Source organism: Neoarius graeffei, chromosome 15 (genome assembly GCF_027579695.1).
Source record: "Neoarius graeffei isolate fNeoGra1 chromosome 15, fNeoGra1.pri, whole genome shotgun sequence".
NCBI classification, from domain to species: Eukaryota; Metazoa; Chordata; class Actinopteri; order Siluriformes; family Ariidae; genus Neoarius; species Neoarius graeffei.
In genome coordinates this window covers 14,703,742-14,722,241 of record NC_083583.1, presented here as the reverse complement: position 1 = coordinate 14,722,241, position 18,500 = coordinate 14,703,742, and the positions used below count along the sequence as shown (strand labels likewise).

At 41.5% G+C, this 18,500-nt stretch overlaps 1 protein-coding gene across 1 annotated transcript in view; it reads right to left on the bottom strand.

The window, feature by feature from the left end:
* Positions 1-515: 515 nt before the first annotated feature.
* The window catches only part of LOC132899192 (A disintegrin and metalloproteinase with thrombospondin motifs 7), a 222,861-nt gene continuing 204,876 nt past the window's right edge, over positions 516-18,500 (bottom strand). The window contains exon 24 of the mRNA XM_060940894.1: positions 516-739. Within this exon, the coding sequence (XP_060796877.1) occupies positions 591-739 (149 nt within the window). The 3' untranslated portion in view covers positions 516-590. The remainder of the gene's footprint in view (positions 740-18,500) is intronic.

The window sequence follows — 18,500 nt, the reverse complement described above, 5'->3', positions numbered from 1 at the left end:
GATTTGACTCGGACTTAAACACTGGGGACTTGAGACTGGACTCAGACTTGAGGTTTAGTGACTCGACTACAACACTGGTAATTTGTTATATGGGGGACAGAAATGGACTCCTACTGTACCCCTATTTCTGACAGTGTGACGGGTGATATAATGGTACATAATGTCTCGCTTATTTCATGAAGTTGTGCCGTCTAAACCAGTGATGTAATGCTTCATCACCCATTTATGTTATACATAGATAACTGAGCTTCGTCAATCACATCATCATCCAATCTCATAGCTACAACACACTCTTGAATGTGAATATATACTCATGTTTGTCCTACAATAAACTGAGAAACATCTCTGAGGAGCTGTTTCTGTGTCAGTGATTGCTTGCTTCAGGAACGATCCGTGAGACAGAATCTCTTCTGAAGGTCTATGTTCCTAGATCATACTTTTTCAATTTGACCTCCTTCAGTACAGAAAGATCAAAACCTAACACCTAGATTTGGTGTGTGTGTGTTTGTCTGTGCATGTGTGTGTGGTTAAAAAAAAAAAGGTCAGAATTCCCCTGGTGTAAAAAAGTTCCTCCAGATCCTCCTCCTGTCTCAGCGGCGGCTGGCTCGCTCATTACCGCGACCTCCTTGCTGGCAGGTTTTGCAGCACTGCGATTGAACTGTAGGTTGCTGACATCGTCCGAGCCACTGGAGCTTCTGACAGAAGCGGAATGTCAGACGGTCACGTAAACACTTCTGACCTGGAAAATAAACAGCAAACTGTTAGAATCCGATCGAGAGCACTGCTGCTGAAAAAAACCCCATCGCATTACAAAAAATGGCCTTCAGGATCACAAGACGCAGAATAAGGTCAATCACGTCACTATTGTTTTGCACTGTCAAAGATAAAGTCTCCATTAATGACTTGAGAGATGCGATTTGATTCCTGATGTTAAATTATTAAGCAAAAGAGCTTTTGATGATCTTTTTCAGTGTACTCTGAATTGCATGCACTCTTTTACCCTTAGACTGAAGTCACATTTTTTGATGTTCTTCCCGCCAGATTGCCATCAAGCCTTTTTCATGATAAACAGCTCTTTCAAACGGCGTTACAGATCTCTCTGTAAAGAACAACAGGGGTTCTAAACCATTTATATAAACACCACCACATTTTACACGAGTGTTTTAAATTTCATGCAGTCAGCTATAGGAAACCAACAACGTGGTGATGCAGTCTTGAAAATAACCATCTTCTGGATCTTTTGCGAGGGACAAAGGGATGGTGCATGAAGGCAGGTCTTCCAGGAGTGAGATGGGGTAGTTTCCATGTCAAAATGAGAAGAGATTAAAAAAAATCACCTGTGGGCAGGAAAGGTTAGATCCTCCTGATGTTGTAAAGGAGAAACCTGCATGATCATTTGATGTTAAAAATGTAAAGAGAGAAGAAAAGTTGGTTGGCCAAAACTACCCCCAGGTTGTGTGGGCTATCAGAGGGTGTGGTGTGATCTGAGAGCTGTCCCAGGATGTAGCTCCAGGAATACAGAGCAGCTCGGTACTGCTGTGGTATAAAGATTCAGTTGATGAGCTGCCATCCAGGATGAGAGGTCTTCCAGAGTTTCATGCTGAGTTTCAAGCAGAAACAAAAGTGGCTGGGAGTGGAAAAGAGATGTCCTCAGCATGGCCGTAGTTTGAAAAAAATCCATGTTAGTGATTTAACTTCACTAAGAGAGCAGGATAAAAAGGTATAGAGGGAGAAGAGAACAGGAAACAGCACTGAGACTTGGAACGTCGAGGATCACCTCCACCTCCATATTGGACATGATTGCCGCTCCAGGTAAGAAGCAAACCATTGTCGTGCTGTTCCACATTTCCAAGTCTCATGGAGACAGGAGAGTCTTGGGATTGTTGAAGATGACCGACAGGTCAAAGACAACGAGGACAACAGCAGCAAAACAATTTACCTCCTGAAAGAAAAAGGAGATATTGACTGCCTTTTACATTCTTTCCCTGTGTTCTTTTCACCATACAGTGAAAGGAAGGTACTCGTTTACCCTGAGTTTGTTTTTTTTGTTTGGCTTTTTTGCCCCCAGTTGCTGTCAAGCATTACACACAACCACCTTTTCAAATTGCTTCACACATCTCTATACAACAAACAAGTCTGAAAAGAAACTCTGAAAAACAGTGCTTGTTAGAAGTTATTTTTCCCCAGGGGGGATTCTGAGTTTCACAAACTCCTGAACATAAATATAAGGGGGAAAAAAAGTTAAATAATTTCTAAATGTCAAGGTAAAAACACTTAATTTCATTAACAAAATTTAAACTGTCCGCAAATAATTATTTCTATAATACAATCCAGCAGGTACACGACAAACAAACCAAATAAATCTGCAATTTTCAATTTCAGTTAAAATAATACTGTCCCACTGAAGATTTTAGATTTTCATCATAAAAAATAAAAGTCTGTTTAAAATAGACTTCACATTAAAACCATTTTCTTTAGCAGGTACACATAAAAGTAAAACTGCAAAACACTTTTCATTTAATTACAATTCAAATTAAAAACAGTCCCGAGAGTTGTTTCGATACTAAAATAAAAGCAATAAAATAAAATAATCATTTTAGAATCTAAGCAAACGGTAGGTTTAAACTGTAATTTAACATTAAAAACAACTTCTCTAATAAAAAAGGGAAAATATTTTAATTAATTACTTACGATAATTAAATACAGTCCGAAAAAAAGTTTGATTTAAAAAAAAAAGTTGATTTTAAATAAGTAAAAAACAACAACAACAACAACCCCTTTTTCTCTAGCAGGTACAATGTTTTGCAAAACTAATTATTATTATTATTATTATTATTATTATTATTTTATTTTTTGGGGGGAGGTAATTTGGGATATTTTCAAAAATGTAATAAAACAAAAATCTGTGATTGGTTTATTCACACAAACCTTTATTTAACTGCCAAAAGTACAAGAAAAGATTTCAAAAAGCCCATTTATTTATTTATTTATTTATTTATTTATTTATCAAACAATATTATTAACTACTAATTATAATTATGTTTAATTTTAAATTTATTAAAAGCAACCAAAATGATAAAAAAAAATCCATTAATAATAATAATAATAATAATAATAATAATAATTATTATTATTATTATTATACAAACAAACAAGTGAATGAATGAATGAATGAATGAATGAAAAGCCGACAGGCAAGTGGAGAACAGATTTTAACTGGTGTCCATGAATCACAGGAAATGAAGAACATCTCATCTCATTATCTCTAGACGCTTTATCCTGTTCTACAGGGTCGCAGGCAAGCTGGAGCCCATCCCAGCTGACTACAGGCGAAAGGCGGGGTACACCCTGGACAAGTCGCCAGGTCATCACAGGGCTGACACATAGACACAGACAACCATTCACACTCACACCTACGGTCAATTTAGAGTCACCAGTTAACCTAACCTGCATGTCTTTGGACTGTGGGGGAAACCGGAGCACCCGGAGGAAACCCACGCCGACACGGGGAGAACATGCAAACTCCACACAGAAAGGCCCTCGCCGGCCACGGGGCTCGAACCCAGGACCTTCTTGCTGTGAGGCGACAGCGCTAACCACTACACCACCGTGCCGCCCAATGAAGAACATATACAGTGGTGCTTGAAAGTTTGTGAACCCTTTAGAATTTTCTATATTTCTGCATAAATATGACCTAAAACATCATCAGATTTTCACACAAGTCCTAAAAGTAGATAAAGAGAACCCAGTTAAACAAATGAGGCAAAAATATTATACTTGGTCATTTATTTATTGAGGAAAATGATCCAATATTGCATATCTGTGAGTGGCAAAAGTATGTGAACCTTTACTTTCAGTATCTGGTGTGACCCTCTTGTGCAGCAATAACTGCAACTAAACGTTTCCAGTAACTGTTGATCAGTCCTGCACACCGGCTTGGAGGAATTTTAGCCCGTTCCGCCGTACAGAACAGCTTCAACTCTGGGATGTTGGTGGGTTTCCTCACATGAACTGCTCGCTTCAGGTCCTTCCACAACATTTCGATTGGATTAAGGTCAGGACTTTGACTTGGCCATTCCAAAACATTAACTTTATTCTTCTTTAACCATTCTTTGGTACAACAACTTGTGTGCTTAGGGTCGTTGTCTTGCTGCATGACCCACCTTCTCTTGAGATTCAGTTCATGGACAGATGTCCTGACATTTTCCTTTAGAATTCGCTGGTATAATTCAGAATTCATTGTTCCATCAATGATGGCAAGCCGTCCTGGCCCAGATGCAGCAAAACAGGCCCAAATCATGATACTACCACCACCATGTTTCACAGATGGGATAAGGTTCTTATGTTGGAATGCAGTGGTTTCCTTTCTCCAAACATAATGCTTCTCATTTAAACCAAAAAGTTCTATTTTGGTCTCATCTGTCCACAAAACATTTTTCCAATAGCCTTCTGGCTTGTCCATGCGATCTTTAGCAAACTGCAGACGAGCAGCAATGTTCTTTTTGGAGAGCAGTGGCTTTCTCCTTGCAACCCTGCCATGCACACCATTGTTGTTCAGTGTTCTCCTGATGGTGGACTCATGAACATTAACGTTAGCCAATGTAAGAGAGGCCTTCGGTTATTTAGAAATTACCCTGGGGTCCTTTGTGACCTCGCTGACTATTACACGCCTTGCTCTTGGAGTGATCTTTGTTGGTCGACCACTCCTGGGGAGGATAACAATGGTCTTGAATTTCCTCCATTTGTACACAATCTGTCTGACTGTGGATTGGTGGAGTCCAAACTCTTTAGAGATGGTTTTGTAACCTTTTCCAGCCTGATGAGCATCAACAACGCTTTTTCTGAGGTCCTCAGAAATCTCCTTTGTTCGTGCCATGATACACTTCTACAAACGTGTTGTGAAGATCAGACTTTGATAGATCCCTGTTCTTTAAATAAAACAGGGTGCCCACTCACACCTGATTGTCGTCCCATTGATTGAAAACACCTGACTCTAATTTCACATTCAAATTAACTGCTAATCCGAGAGGTTCACATACTTTTGCCACTCACAGATATGTAATATTGGATCATTTTCCTCAATAAATAAATGACCAAGTATGATATTTTTGTCTCATTTGTTTAACTGGGTTCTCTTTATCTACTTTTAGGACTTGTGTGAAAATCTGATGATGTTTTAGGTCATATTTATGCAGAAATGTAGAAAATTCTAAAGGGTTCACAAAACTTTCAAGCACCACTGTATAAAAGAAATTATAACAGAAAACACAGGGTTAATTTTTTTCACATTTCTAAGAAAGTAAAGGCCCGGTCCCACTGCACTTATAGATGCAAAGAGGATGTAAAACGTAAAAAAATCTTTGCCATCCGTTGGAAAACGCTATGCATCCGTTGTGTACTCATTGCATACGTGCTTCATACGCTCTATCCATCGAGCGTCCGTCCACTGTGATTTCATCCGCGCAAAAAGTTTTGAGCTGCACAAAACTTTTAGAACGGATGAACTTTCCGCCGTGTACGATGTAAATCCACGACATATACGAGCAACAAACGTTCTATGTCCGTTATCATCCGTTAAACGTCTGCTGTATCCTCTCTGCATCCTCTGGGCATCCTCGCAACTTACATCCGCTGCAGCTGAAAACGGAAAGAGGGAGGAAAGATAAGGTACATGAAACGTCTATTCATCGTTAGTAGCACGGAAATAGAAAGGATGTAAGCGTATGCATCTCGTATATAAAGTATTCAAAACGGACAAAGCGTTTATGTCTGGGATGTATCTCGTATATTTAGGATGTCTGGAGTATGTCTAGAGTATGTAGAAGGACACCTAGTGGACAATCGGTCTGCATCCGATATACATCCGCGCAACATCCCCTTTGTTTCCGTTAGGCGTACGTGATGCATCCCCTTCATCCGCTATGCATCCGCTCTTTCTGCTATGCGTCCGCTTCTCAGTTATCACCGGTAACCCCTTCGGAGCTGTCATCCACTTCCATCCGCTTTCATCCGCTTTCATCCGCTAGGCTTCCTATGAACATGCGTTTAACATCCCCGCTATATACTACCCACGTCTGTTCTTTTCCGTTCTGTTTTCGCCAATTTTCGCCAATTTTGTCCATTTCTGGAGCGGATGAAAACGGATAGAGCCACCCCCGAAATTTTGCTCGTCCGCTGTGTTCTTTTTGCATACGTTTTGTGTCCATCGGCCAGTGGGACCGGGCCTTAATAAAGATTTGATGACCTTGTGTCCTCGTCCATCCTGCTTTTGGTGATGATGCAGCCTTGACATCTTGACCAAATAAATAAATAAATAAATAAATAAATAAATAACACCTTTTTTGTGTGTGCCTCTTCCAGAGCAGAATAGATGAGGACACAAGGTCTTCAAATCTTTATTATTTTCTTAGAAATGTGAAAAAAATATCAGTGGATATGAAAAGCTCAAATTAAGTTCAAATTTTCCATTTGTTATCCATGAAACTAGTGAGGAAACAGCAACAATATGGGGTGGCATGGTGGTGTATTGGTTCGCACTGTCGCCTCACAGCAAGAAGGTTCTGGGTTCGAGTCCAGTACCTGACGGAGACCTTTCTGTGTGGAGTTTGCATGTTCTCCCCATGTCTGCGTGGGTTTGCTCCAGGTGCTCCGGTTTCCCCCACAGTCCAAAGACATGTGGTTAGGTTAGCATGGGGCAGCCATGGGCTGAGGTTGGGTTGAAGTACCCTTGAGCAAGCCACCTGACCCTCGGCTGCTCTCCGGGTGCTGTAGCATAGCTGCCCACTGCTCTGGGTATGCGTTTCCTCACTGCTCACTTATGTGTGTGTTCACTGCTTCAGATGGGTTAAATGCAGAGGAAACATTTCACCGTGTCTGTGCTTGAGTGTACATGTGATAAATAAAGGGTTCTTGTTCTTCCTTATACCACAACGCTGTGAAATTCTCAAAGCGCAGGATTGGACAGAAGCCGGTGATTACGAATTTTCTAGAACAGCACGACTCTGATGTTGTAGTTTCTTTTCGCAACAACTTACGCACACGTCACTGTTGACATGGTGAGGTTTTCTGTGAGAAGTTTATTTCGCATTTATACGAGGGTAAGTCAAAAAGTTCTTAGACAAATGAAAAAAAATCTTGATTTATGAAAATAACAAAGCTATTTCTCTACATATCCTCCAGTTAAATCTAAACACTTCTGCAAGCGATGTTTCCATCGGAGAATTCCTTCTTTGTATTCCTTTTTTGAATTCTTTTGAATCCCTTTGGAAATTATAACATCTGTCTTAGAACTTTTTGACTTACCCTCGTATACGGAGTTTCCAGTGTCTGTGCTTTGGAACAGTCTGAGGTCAGGCTCACTAAGGTAACCAAGCTTTCTGAGATGGGAATTTCTGGAGGACAGAGGCGTTTTTACTTTCCTTTTTTTTTGGTAAAATACTTTCACAGAGAGAGAGAGAGAGAGACTTCACATTGTACGGTGATGGAAAATAATCAACAGTAACAGTAACCCAGGTGTTTTATTCCTTAGATAATGAGGTTTTCTTCATGCAATTTCAGGTTATTCAACAGAATAACATACACTTATACGTAATAATATACACTTGCTGTCCACTTTATTAGGAACACCCATACATCCACCTGCTGTTTTATGCAGGTCTCTAATCAGCCGATCCCTTGACAGCAGCACAATGCATCAAATCATGCAGATACAAACCAAGAGCTTCAGTTAACGTTCACAATGTTCAAACATCAGAACGGGAAAAATTGTGATCTCAAAGTGTGACCTTCTTTCACTGTGGCATGGGTGTTGGTTTGAGCCAGATGGACTGGTTTGAGTATTTCAGAAACTGCTGATCTCCTGAGGTTTTCACACACAAACAACAGTCTCTAGAGTTTACACAGAATGGTGCGAAAAACAAAACACACAACATCGAGTGAGCGACGGTTCTGTGAGTGGAAACAAACTTGTTGATAAGAGAGGTCAGAGGAAAATGGATAGATTGGTTTGAGCTTTTTTTCCAGGAAGGATATAGTAACTCATAGCAACTCTTTACAACCATGGTGAGCAGAAAAACATCTCAGCATGCAACAGAAGAAGAACACATTGGATTCCACTCCTGAAGCCGAGACCAGGAGTTTTAGAATCAAGAACAAGTTCCTATTAAAGTGGCCAGTGAGAATCTCATCTCATCTCATCTCATCTCATCTCATCTCATCTCATTATCTCTAGCCGCTTTATCCTTCTACAGGGTCGCAGGCAAGCTGGAGCCTATCCCAGCTGACTACGGGCGAAAGGCGGGGTACACCCTGGACAAGTCGCCAGGTCATCACAGGGCTGACACACAGACACAGACAACCATTCACACTCACACCTACGGTCAATTTAGAGTCACCAGTTAACCTAACCTGCATGTCTTTGGACTGTGGGGGAAACCGGAGCACCCGGAGGAAACCCACGCGGACACGGGGAGAACATGCAAACTCCACACAGAAAGGCCCTCGCCAGCCCCGGGGCTCGAACCCAGGACCTTCTTGCTGTGAGGCGACAGCGCTAACCACTACACCACCGTGCCGCCCCAGTGAGAATCTGTCATGAAAATTTTTTTTTTTCGACATAAAATCCTACTCTTCCAATACTAGGCTTTAACTGTATTTTATCATCACACTAATAGTTCAGGGCGGCACGGTGGTGTAGTGGTTAGCGCTGTCGCCTCGCAGCAAGAAGGTCCTGGGTTCGAGCCCCGTGGCCGGCGAGGGCCTTTCTGTGCGGAGTTTGCATGTTCTCCCCGTGTCCGCGTGGGTTTCCTCCGGGTGCTCCGGTTTCCCCCACAGTCCAAAGACATGCAGGTTAGGTTAACTGGTGACTCTAAATTGACCGTAGGTGTGAATGTGAGTGTGAATGGTTGTCTGTGTCTATGTGTCAGCCCTGTGATGATCTGGCGACTTGTCCAGGGTGTACCCCGCCTTTCGCCCGTAGTCAGCTGGGATAGGCTCCAGCTTGCCTGCGACCCTGTAGAACAGGATAAAGCGGCTAGAGATAATGAGATGAGACTACTAGTTCAAATTTCAGTAACTCGACTCTGTTGGAGGTCAAGTTCTACCTGGTTGCACGATTTAGTATCTGTATTATCATTTAAATTATAGATAAAAAAAACCCCAAACAAATCAAAACTCCCAAAAAGCAGACAGTGGTGAGTAAAAGACTTTCATTTGGAACATTTTATAATTCTGGATAAAGTTTGCAGACTGAAGATGTATTAAACAGACTGAAACTGTCTAGAAGTTTCCTCAGCAGTGACCTGGCAACACCAAGAAGGCCAAACTCCAGCTGGAAGACCTGAAGTGAACTCTATTCCACCTCGGCTTAGAAGGAAAATGAAGGTTGTGTTTGTTAAAACCGTACATTTAGCACTAAATCTCGAGATGTTTGTGGAAGAGACGTGGCCTGACATATTGCTGTAAAGCATACACTCATTGGCCACTTTAATAGGAACTTGTTCTTGATTCTAAGATTCCTGTTCTTGGCTGCAGGAGTGGAACCCAATATGGTCTTCTCTCTCTGTTGCATGCTGAGATGCTTTTCTGCTCACCACGGTTGTAAAGAGTTGCTATGAGTTACTATATCCTTCCTAGCAACAAAGCTCAAACCAATCTGTCCATTTTCCTCGGACCTCTCTTATCAACAAGGCGTTTGTTTCCACCCACAGAACTGTTGCTCACTCAACTCAATGTTTTTTGTTTTTCGCACCATTCTGAGTAAACTCTAGAGACTGTTGTTTGTGTGTGAAAACCCCAGGAGATCAGCAGTCTCTGAAATACTCACTCAAACCAGTCCATCTGGCTCAAACCGACACCCATGCTACAGTGAAAGAAAGTCACACTTTGAGATCACGATTTTTCCCCGTTCTGATGTTTGAACATTGTGAAGGTTAACTGAAGCTCTTGATTTGTATCTGCATGATTTGATGCACCGTGTTTCTGTCAAGGGATCGGCTGATTAGAGAACGGCATAAAAACAGCAGGTGGATGTATGGGTGTTCCTAATAAAGTGTCCAGTGAAGGTAAATACCAAGAATACCAGCACATTTAAGCACAACGTAAAAGGTTTATCAAATAAACTTTACTTAAACAGTAGCCTGTACTCAGTAACAGAGATGGACAAGGTACCCAACTTCATTCCTTAAGTCAAAGTACAGATCCCACTGGTCAAATGTTACTCCGATACAAGTGAAAGTACCTTTGAGCGTGCACTGACAGTTCCATCATTCTGTCGCTAAACGAACAGATGATCACACCGAGGTGCTCGCTGAGCGCCCATATTTATTAGTTTGGTATTGCGTTTCCTTTCCTTCGTATAGAACATAACGTCTTTTCTTCTCGCTTTCTTTCCGTTACTGTAGTCGCTCTTTCACGTTTCATTCGCACACCCACACACGTCCTCCATGACCCAATTCAAGATACTACATCATGCATCACGTGGTGGGCTTTCCCCGTTCACGCAAGGCATTGTGGGATACAAATTTGAAACAGGAGAGAAAAATGGATGTCCAGTCAAATTTTTACTTAAGTTAAAATTTGCTTTTAAAAATACTTAAGTATTAAAAGTACATTTTCTGTCAACGCATTGTTGTATTATTGCCACAACGCTTACAAAACCGAATGCCTCTGAAGCAACCGACTGGATTCACTGACTAACTTGTAGAACCTGTAGAATAAACGCCTGGTAGAACGTTACAAAATGAAACACAACTGAACTGAAAAAGAGCCATTGTCATTTTCCTTTTTTTTTTAAAAATTGTAACACTTCTCCCCACCCCCACAAAGCAGCATGGTAGTGTTCTGACCCAGTTCTGGCAGTACCGTATGTGCACACATGTATGTGTATGTTAATCAGGAAGACAGTGGAACAGCTGTAAATGCAGGTTGCTCAGAAAATAAAAATGACAATCTAACCTGCTTAAAACCCAGGTCCACACCTTGAGCTTAATAACTGCCCAACAGCAACACTGCTTTAAGCAAGACAAAAAAAAAAAAAAATGCGAGACCATCATCTCATCTCATTATCTCTAGCCGCTTTATCCTTCTACAGGGTCGCAGGCAAGCTGGAGCCTATCCCAGCTGACTATGGGCGAAAGGCGGGGTACACCCTGGAAAAGTCACCAGGTCATCACAGGGCTGACACATAGACACAGACAACCATTCACACTCACATTCACACCTACGGTCAATTTAGAGTCACCAGTTAACCTAACCTGCATGTCTTTGGGCTGTGGGGGAAACCGGAGCAAACCCACGCGGACACGGGGAGAACATGCAAACTCCACACAGAAAGGCCCTCGCCGGCCCCGGGGCTCGAACCCAGGACCTTCTTGCTGTGAGGCAACAGCGCTAACCACTACACCACCGTGCCGCCCTGCGAGACCATCATCTGAAATCAAAACAAAAAATTCCAGCAATTTGCTGTGACTGACTAGTACAATACTGTCCATCTCACAGGTCTCACATGTGTATGTATTCATGCACATATCATGGTGGTTTAATGTTAAGCTAGCTAGTCAGTGAGGCTCCATTTGACATGCTAGCAAACTCTTTTCAAACTTGAAATCATATTGGGTAGCTAACATTACTAGAAAAGAAAGATTTCTACATTTTATTTATTTGGCAAGATTATGTTAAAACATGGGGCGGCACGGTGGTGTAGCGGTTAGCGCTGTCGCCTCACAGCAAAAAGGTCCGGGTTCGAGCCCCGTGGCCGGCGAGGGCCTTTCTGTGTGGAGTTTGCATGTTCTCCCCGTGTCCGCGTGGGTTTCCTCCGGGTGCTCCGGTTTCCCCCGCAGGTTAGGTTAACTGGTGACTCTAAATTGACCATAGGTGTGAATGTGAGTGTGAATGGTTGTCTGTGTCTATGTGTCAGCCCTGTGATGACCTGGCGACTTGTCCAGGGTGTACCCCGCCTTTCGCCTGTAGTCAGCTGGGATAGGCTCCAGCTTGCCTGCGACCCTGTAGAAGGATAAAGCGGCTAGAGATAATGAGATGAGATGTTAAAACATTTCTGAAAGCACTTCAGATAAGTTAATGTTATTCATGTTAACCTAACTCCGTTTTTACATGCTAACTAACAGTGTCCAAGTTAACTAGCTATGTGTTAACGTTAGCCGTGGACAAGGCGATGGCAACTTGGTGGGCAAATCCATAGAAAGTCATTTGACTAGTCAGACTGCATAGCTATTGCAACGTTATTGCTAGCTCTAAAAGCTCATAAAACTTCACTGCAAGCTTTCTTTTGGAATAAAACGTTTAAAGATGTCAATATGCTTCCGCAGGTCAGACGGCAAGTTTTTGTAGGCCGTGATGTGGTTCATTTTAGGCAAACAAAGCAAAAATTTAAAATGAAACAACTCTTTATTCCTTTCAGAAAACTGAAACATGGGTTATACCGTAGGTATGGCCATGAGTGCGTGCATTCCCCAGAAGAACCACCTCCTTCCATTCTGCCATCAATTGATTGTGTTAAATAATGCTGCGGAGAAATAATTGAACTTGATTTTATACAGTCTATGGACGTGACGTGACCCTAGTGGTTACTGATAGGCTGTCTCAGTGTCACCTGCGAAAAAAACAATCACGTTTTCGGAAAGAAAAGAAAAGAAAAAAAACATCCACTTTAAAAGCTGCTTCATAGTAACGAGTAACGAGGACCTTGATAGAAATGTAGTGGAGTAGAAAGTACGATATTTGTCTTTCAAACGTAGTGAAGTTGCCAAAAAAAATTAATACTCAAGTAAAGTACAGATACTCAAAAAGTGTACTTAAGTACAGTACTCAAGTAAATGTACTTCGTTACTGTCCACCTCTGCTCAATAAAGAAAAAAAAGTGAAAAACTTTAAGTTGTGATACAAAAGAAAGAATGTCATCTCAAATTCAAGACTCACATTCCAGACCCTATAACTCGCCCAGATTGGGAGAGGTGATAATGTAAGTTTAGACTGGTAATTGCTCTGTAGATGAAAGTGTGGCAATATTTTAATGAGGGGGATTTGCTGATAATGACAAGCAAGCAATTTGCCACCAGTGATAAAGCTGAGATGTAAAGAGGAGGGCGGAGTTAGTCAAGATAAAATCAACAAATGTGTCCGTGAGAAAGTAGATTATTCTAATTCGAAACAAAATGCATCAGCTTTGCATGTATGGAAACTGAGAAAAAAACAAAACACTTTGAAGGTGTAGCCTGGGCCCGCCCATCCTAAGCGTGACGCAACACGAGGGCCTGTTCCGAGCTTAGTCTGGCCAGGCAGGCTATCTACAGCATTTCCAAGCTCCCGAAAAATCGGGAACCAATCAACTTTGAGCATCTCCAACGGCCCTGGGTAGAGGCGTGTTCAAGGCAGTGACGTAGTAGAACTGCGACCGGAAGCCATAGATTGTTTACAGAATCTATGCCGGAAGTGCTTCATTCACATCACGAACATGGAGCAGCGGCAAGCCTTTAACACAGCGGTAGATGCTGTATTGAAAGCATTCAACGGGAAGTTCTCATTGAAAACGGAGCAAAGAGCAGCCCTGGAGGTATTTATTGAAAGGAAGGACGTTTTCGCCTTGCTCCCGACCGGCTTCGGTAAGAGTTTAATCTACCAGTTAGCCCCGTCGCGTCGCATACGTCAGAGGAAAGAGTGATGTGATTGGTTTAAGCTTCGTCACAGCCTTTTCTGGCTTCGACCAGTCGCAAACTGAGGCATTTCAGGGAGGCGGGTCAACCACGGGCTCTGGGAAACGGTTGGGCTTAATAGCTTGGCCAGACCAAATGCTCGGAGAGCTCTGAAGTCGCGTTAGCCAGGCTATTGAAGGTGGGCTTATAGGAAAAATAACCAATCAATCAATGACACGATGACAAGATGTTGTGATGCAGCCTGATGCAATCACTGTGACCAGCCCAAAGTTGATTATTTTCCTATAACAGCACATCCAGGTGTGTTTTATTCCTCTTATACCAAGCTCTTTCTTTTGAAGTTATTCAGACAAAAAAAAAAGTTGACGCTGACACTGGAGTCTTCTTCCAAAAATGCTTAATAAACATCTCATTGCAAACGTCACTAACACAGACGTTCCTGTGAATGCTCCACATGACAATAGTCTAAAAACTGTGGAACTGTTGTTGTGAAGGTGAAGTTTTCACAGTTTTCTCAGAACAGATTTTGTTCGTTTTTTTCCCTCCAAACTTCAGGAAAGACGCTCTGTGGTTTCTCTGTAACATGAAAAGCTGTGTGTTTGGACTAACAGGAATAAAATCTCCCACTTATTACAGCACTGTTATATTTCCCGACAACACCATGCCCCGTCATTACAGGTCCGGTTCCACTATTACTAATCATTAACCTTTCCCTTTTCTTTTTACTGAAAAAGAAATCAGCCTCAAACCTGATCTGTGTTGTGCTGCATAACTCCATCCTGTTGTTGATTAGTTTTCTATAACTGCATGCTCCACAGTGTTCTCATCTCATCTCATCTCATCATCTCTAGCCGCTTTATCCTGTTCTACAGGGTCGCAGGCGAGCTGGAGCCTATCCCAGCTGACTACGGGCGAAAGGCAGGGTACACCCTGGACAAGTCGCCAGGTCATCACAGGGCTGACACATAGACACAGACAACCATTCACACTCACATTCACACCTACGCTCAATTTAGAGTCACCAGTTAACCTAACCTGCATGTCTTTGGACTGTGGGGGAAACCAGAGCACCCGGAGGAAACCCATGTGGACACGGGGAGAACATGCAAACTTTGCACAGACAGGCCCTCGCCGGCCACGGGGCTCAAACCCGGACCTTCTTGCTGTGAGGCGACAGCGCTAACCATGCCACTGTGCCGCCTGCTCCATAGTGTTGTGTCAGAAAAAACAGGATGAAAAAGAAAGAAAGAAACAATAAGATTTTTTTTAATTGAAGAAAGGGTGATAAGTAAAGAGCAGGCAGGACAGAGAATAAAGAAGAAAGACAGGAAAGGAAAAATAGGCTGAAAATAAATAAATAAATAAATAAATAGCAAGATTGACGATAAGAAAGGAAATAAAAAAAGAAAGAAAGGAAGTCAAAAGAAAGAACATAAATGACCAAGGAAGAAAGAAAGAAAGAAAGAAAGAAAGAAAGAAAGAACAAGAGTGGTCTGAGAGCACAATATCCCCCACTGGCAACTATACCATAACTCTGGTAAAATGTGACTTAATTAAACAGAATTACAATAGGCGTATTACCGACATATAACAAAGAATCCTGCCAAGTTTCGTGAAATTCCTCCAAAAATTGTGAGAGGAGTTGATTTCAGAAGGTGAGTACCCTTCCCGGGATGGATGGACGGACGGACGGACATCGCCACGACATAATCCCCCTTCGGGCCTTTTAGCCAGCGGGGCATAAAAATTGTGAGGGAAGTTGATTTCAGAAAGCAAGCACACCTTGATGAAATTGCCAAAGTTTGTTAACAATCAAGCGCATAACTCTGGTAAAATTTGCCCAAATTAAACGAAATTTCAATCTGCGTATAACCGTCATATAACAAAGCCTTTTGCCAAGTTTGGTGAAATTCCTCCACAAATTGTGAGAGGAGTTGATTTCAGAAGAATGTACACCCTCATTAAATTGTCAAAGTACAAGTTATTTAATCAAGAGTCAAAACTCTGGGAAAACTTTCACAAACAAAATTAAATCACAATATGTGTATTACCATCATATAACAAGGCCTTTTGCTGAGCTTCGAGAAATTCATCCAAAAACTGTGAAAGGAGTTGATGTCAGAAGGAAAACACACTCATGAAATTGTCAAATTAAAATTTTGTTAATCAAGGGCTAAAACTCTGGTAAAATGCGACTGAATTGAATGAAATTACAATCTGCATATTACTGACATACAACAAAGAATCCGGCCAAGTTTCGTGAAATTCCTCCAAAAATTGTGAGAGGAGTTGATTTCAGCAAGTGAGCACCCTTCCCGGGACGGATGGACGGACGTCGCCAAGACATAATCCCCCCTTCAGGCCATTAACAATAATAATAATAATAATAATAATAATAATAATAATAATAATAATTCCTGAAAATTAAAAAAAGATACATTCTTACCATCAAATACTTTTATTCCATATTTTGTTACTTTCTTTTTTTGTATTTTTGGGGTTTTGTTTTCGAATAGAGTTTTTTTTTTCGTCCTCAGTTGGTTCAGCAACAACATGCTCTGCCATTTTGTTTTTCTCTTCTCATGGTATATGAGCTGATATCCTAGAAGTAGAGTAGCCAGTCAGAGCACACTATTGCTCATATGCATATGCAGTGAATGTGGATAGAATAAAAAATAATAATAATAATAATAATAATATATATATATATATATATATATATATATATATATATATATATATATATATATATATATATATTTATTTATTTGTGGTTTCAGCCTAATAGCCCAGTCCTTGGCACGCCACTGTTCCTCAGCATTTGAGACTCAAGCTGTGTTTTGTCCAACAGGGAACGGGTTCTTGAACTGGACCCGTTCAGGATTCTTTGAACCGTGGTGCCTGCTAGTGAACCAGCCCACGTTTTCACCAGTTTTGTGTTACCATTGTAATCAAGGATGCGTCATGAACGGATGGTGTTGCACAATTCGCAATGGGAGTAAACAGTAGTAGGAAGATGGCGGTGCACATTGCTTACCTGCGAGCTTTTGTTCTGTTGGTACAGATATTTGTTTTCGGTCCATTTTTTCTGAACATGTATCCTTTTCTATTGCGTTCTCCATCGCTGCGCTGTGCTTCCAGTCCAAACTAAAAAGACATGCCCACTGATGTTGTCATTGTTCGCGTTGGAAAAACCAGCTATATTTTAGTTCCAGCTGGAAACCAACTTTTCACGTTCTGAACCAATTTATTACCTCGCCTGGGATGGAGTTCACCAGGGAGCGAAGTATTGTTTTCGGTGGGGTTTGTTTGTTTTTTTGTTAATGATGTTATGGGAAACCTGCTAGACCAACCTTCATGAAACTTTCAGGATAGATGGCCATTGGTCTTAAATAGAACCTCCAACATTTTGGGGGTCATCCGGTCAAGGTTTTTCTGGCTATTGCTTCTTATAGAGGCAGTAGCCACGATGTCATCGTGCTGTAAGAATGTAAGAGTGTAACAATCATGCAGTACAGTGTGAGAGCAGTACGGTGTGTTCTGATTGGCTGAGAGCAGTACGGTGTGTTCTGATCGGCTGACAGCAGCAGAGAATCAGAACCATGTTTATTGCCCAAGTATGTTCACACACAAGGTCAAAATCAAGGTCAAGGTCACCAAAAAGGTCAAAATCTTTTTTTTTTTTGGAATATCTTCCTTCATATTCATCATAAGTGCTACCGGGCAGGGTTTATTTTGCCTGGCAACACTTGTTTTTGCTGTGAATGGTTCAAAATTTGGTGCGAGAACCAGAACAGAACCCATTCCCTGTTGGTGAAAAAGTATATTAGGGAAATCATCTTGAGGGGTGGTTTGAGGGGGGAAAAAAAAATCAATGTTTTAAGTGATCTGAATCTGAAGGCCAAAGTTAAAAAAAATGCAGCAATATGTCAGAGAGCTGGCTGCATGTCTGGAGATTTGTGTTTCTGACAGATGTCATTTTAATAACAGATGTGGTTGTGATGATGAGATGAAGAATGCTGAGAAATGTGAAAGACAAGTTTGGAAATGTTTATTGTACTACCGTGAAATCTGAAGGGAGCATAATAAATAAAAATAAAAAGGAAGAATGTATTATTCAATTAATATATATTTCTTTTTTTCAGCCAAATCGACAGTTGTTTCCCAGAGGTGTTTGATTACCCCCCCCCCCCCAAAAAAAAGCATATTTAGAAATGTATTCAGGCTTATTTATCGTTAACGAGTTCCTCCATGTCTAACTGAGCGCTGTTCTGCTGAAGTCTCCGACAGAAGGATTCGTTCACATCAGGGCTTGAAACTCAGTGTAATTTTCCCATGTTGCCAAGTCATGCATTATGCTGACAGGGCAGAGGGGTTGGGGTCGAGGTCAGGGTTGGGGTCACAGCTACATCGAGCTCCCACGATGCACCCCTTCCTGCCCAGTGACACACATTCCGGGACGTGACCGCCTGCGGCTGGGACCAGTCTACTGTGAGATGTCAGATCTATATCAGTACAGGATGCTGATGAAAGCCCACAGATGTGATGATATGAAAGAGAAGTGGATTCATCGTAAAGTCTCACCAACAGCCTCATACACACCGATGAACAGACGTTTCAAACCAAAACAAATCTGTAGCTGCTTGGAAACTTCATCCTTTTATGAAACTGAAATATGTCTCAACATCGCTCTTCCATTCTCATTTCTTTAATCCTGTGATATCACACAGTTCTAAAGTTATACAGTAATATACTGACACGACGACTCAAAAGTGATCATTATGATGCATTCAGAGCTAAATCTCAGTCGTGAGTTTGTCCAGCTCTTATTGT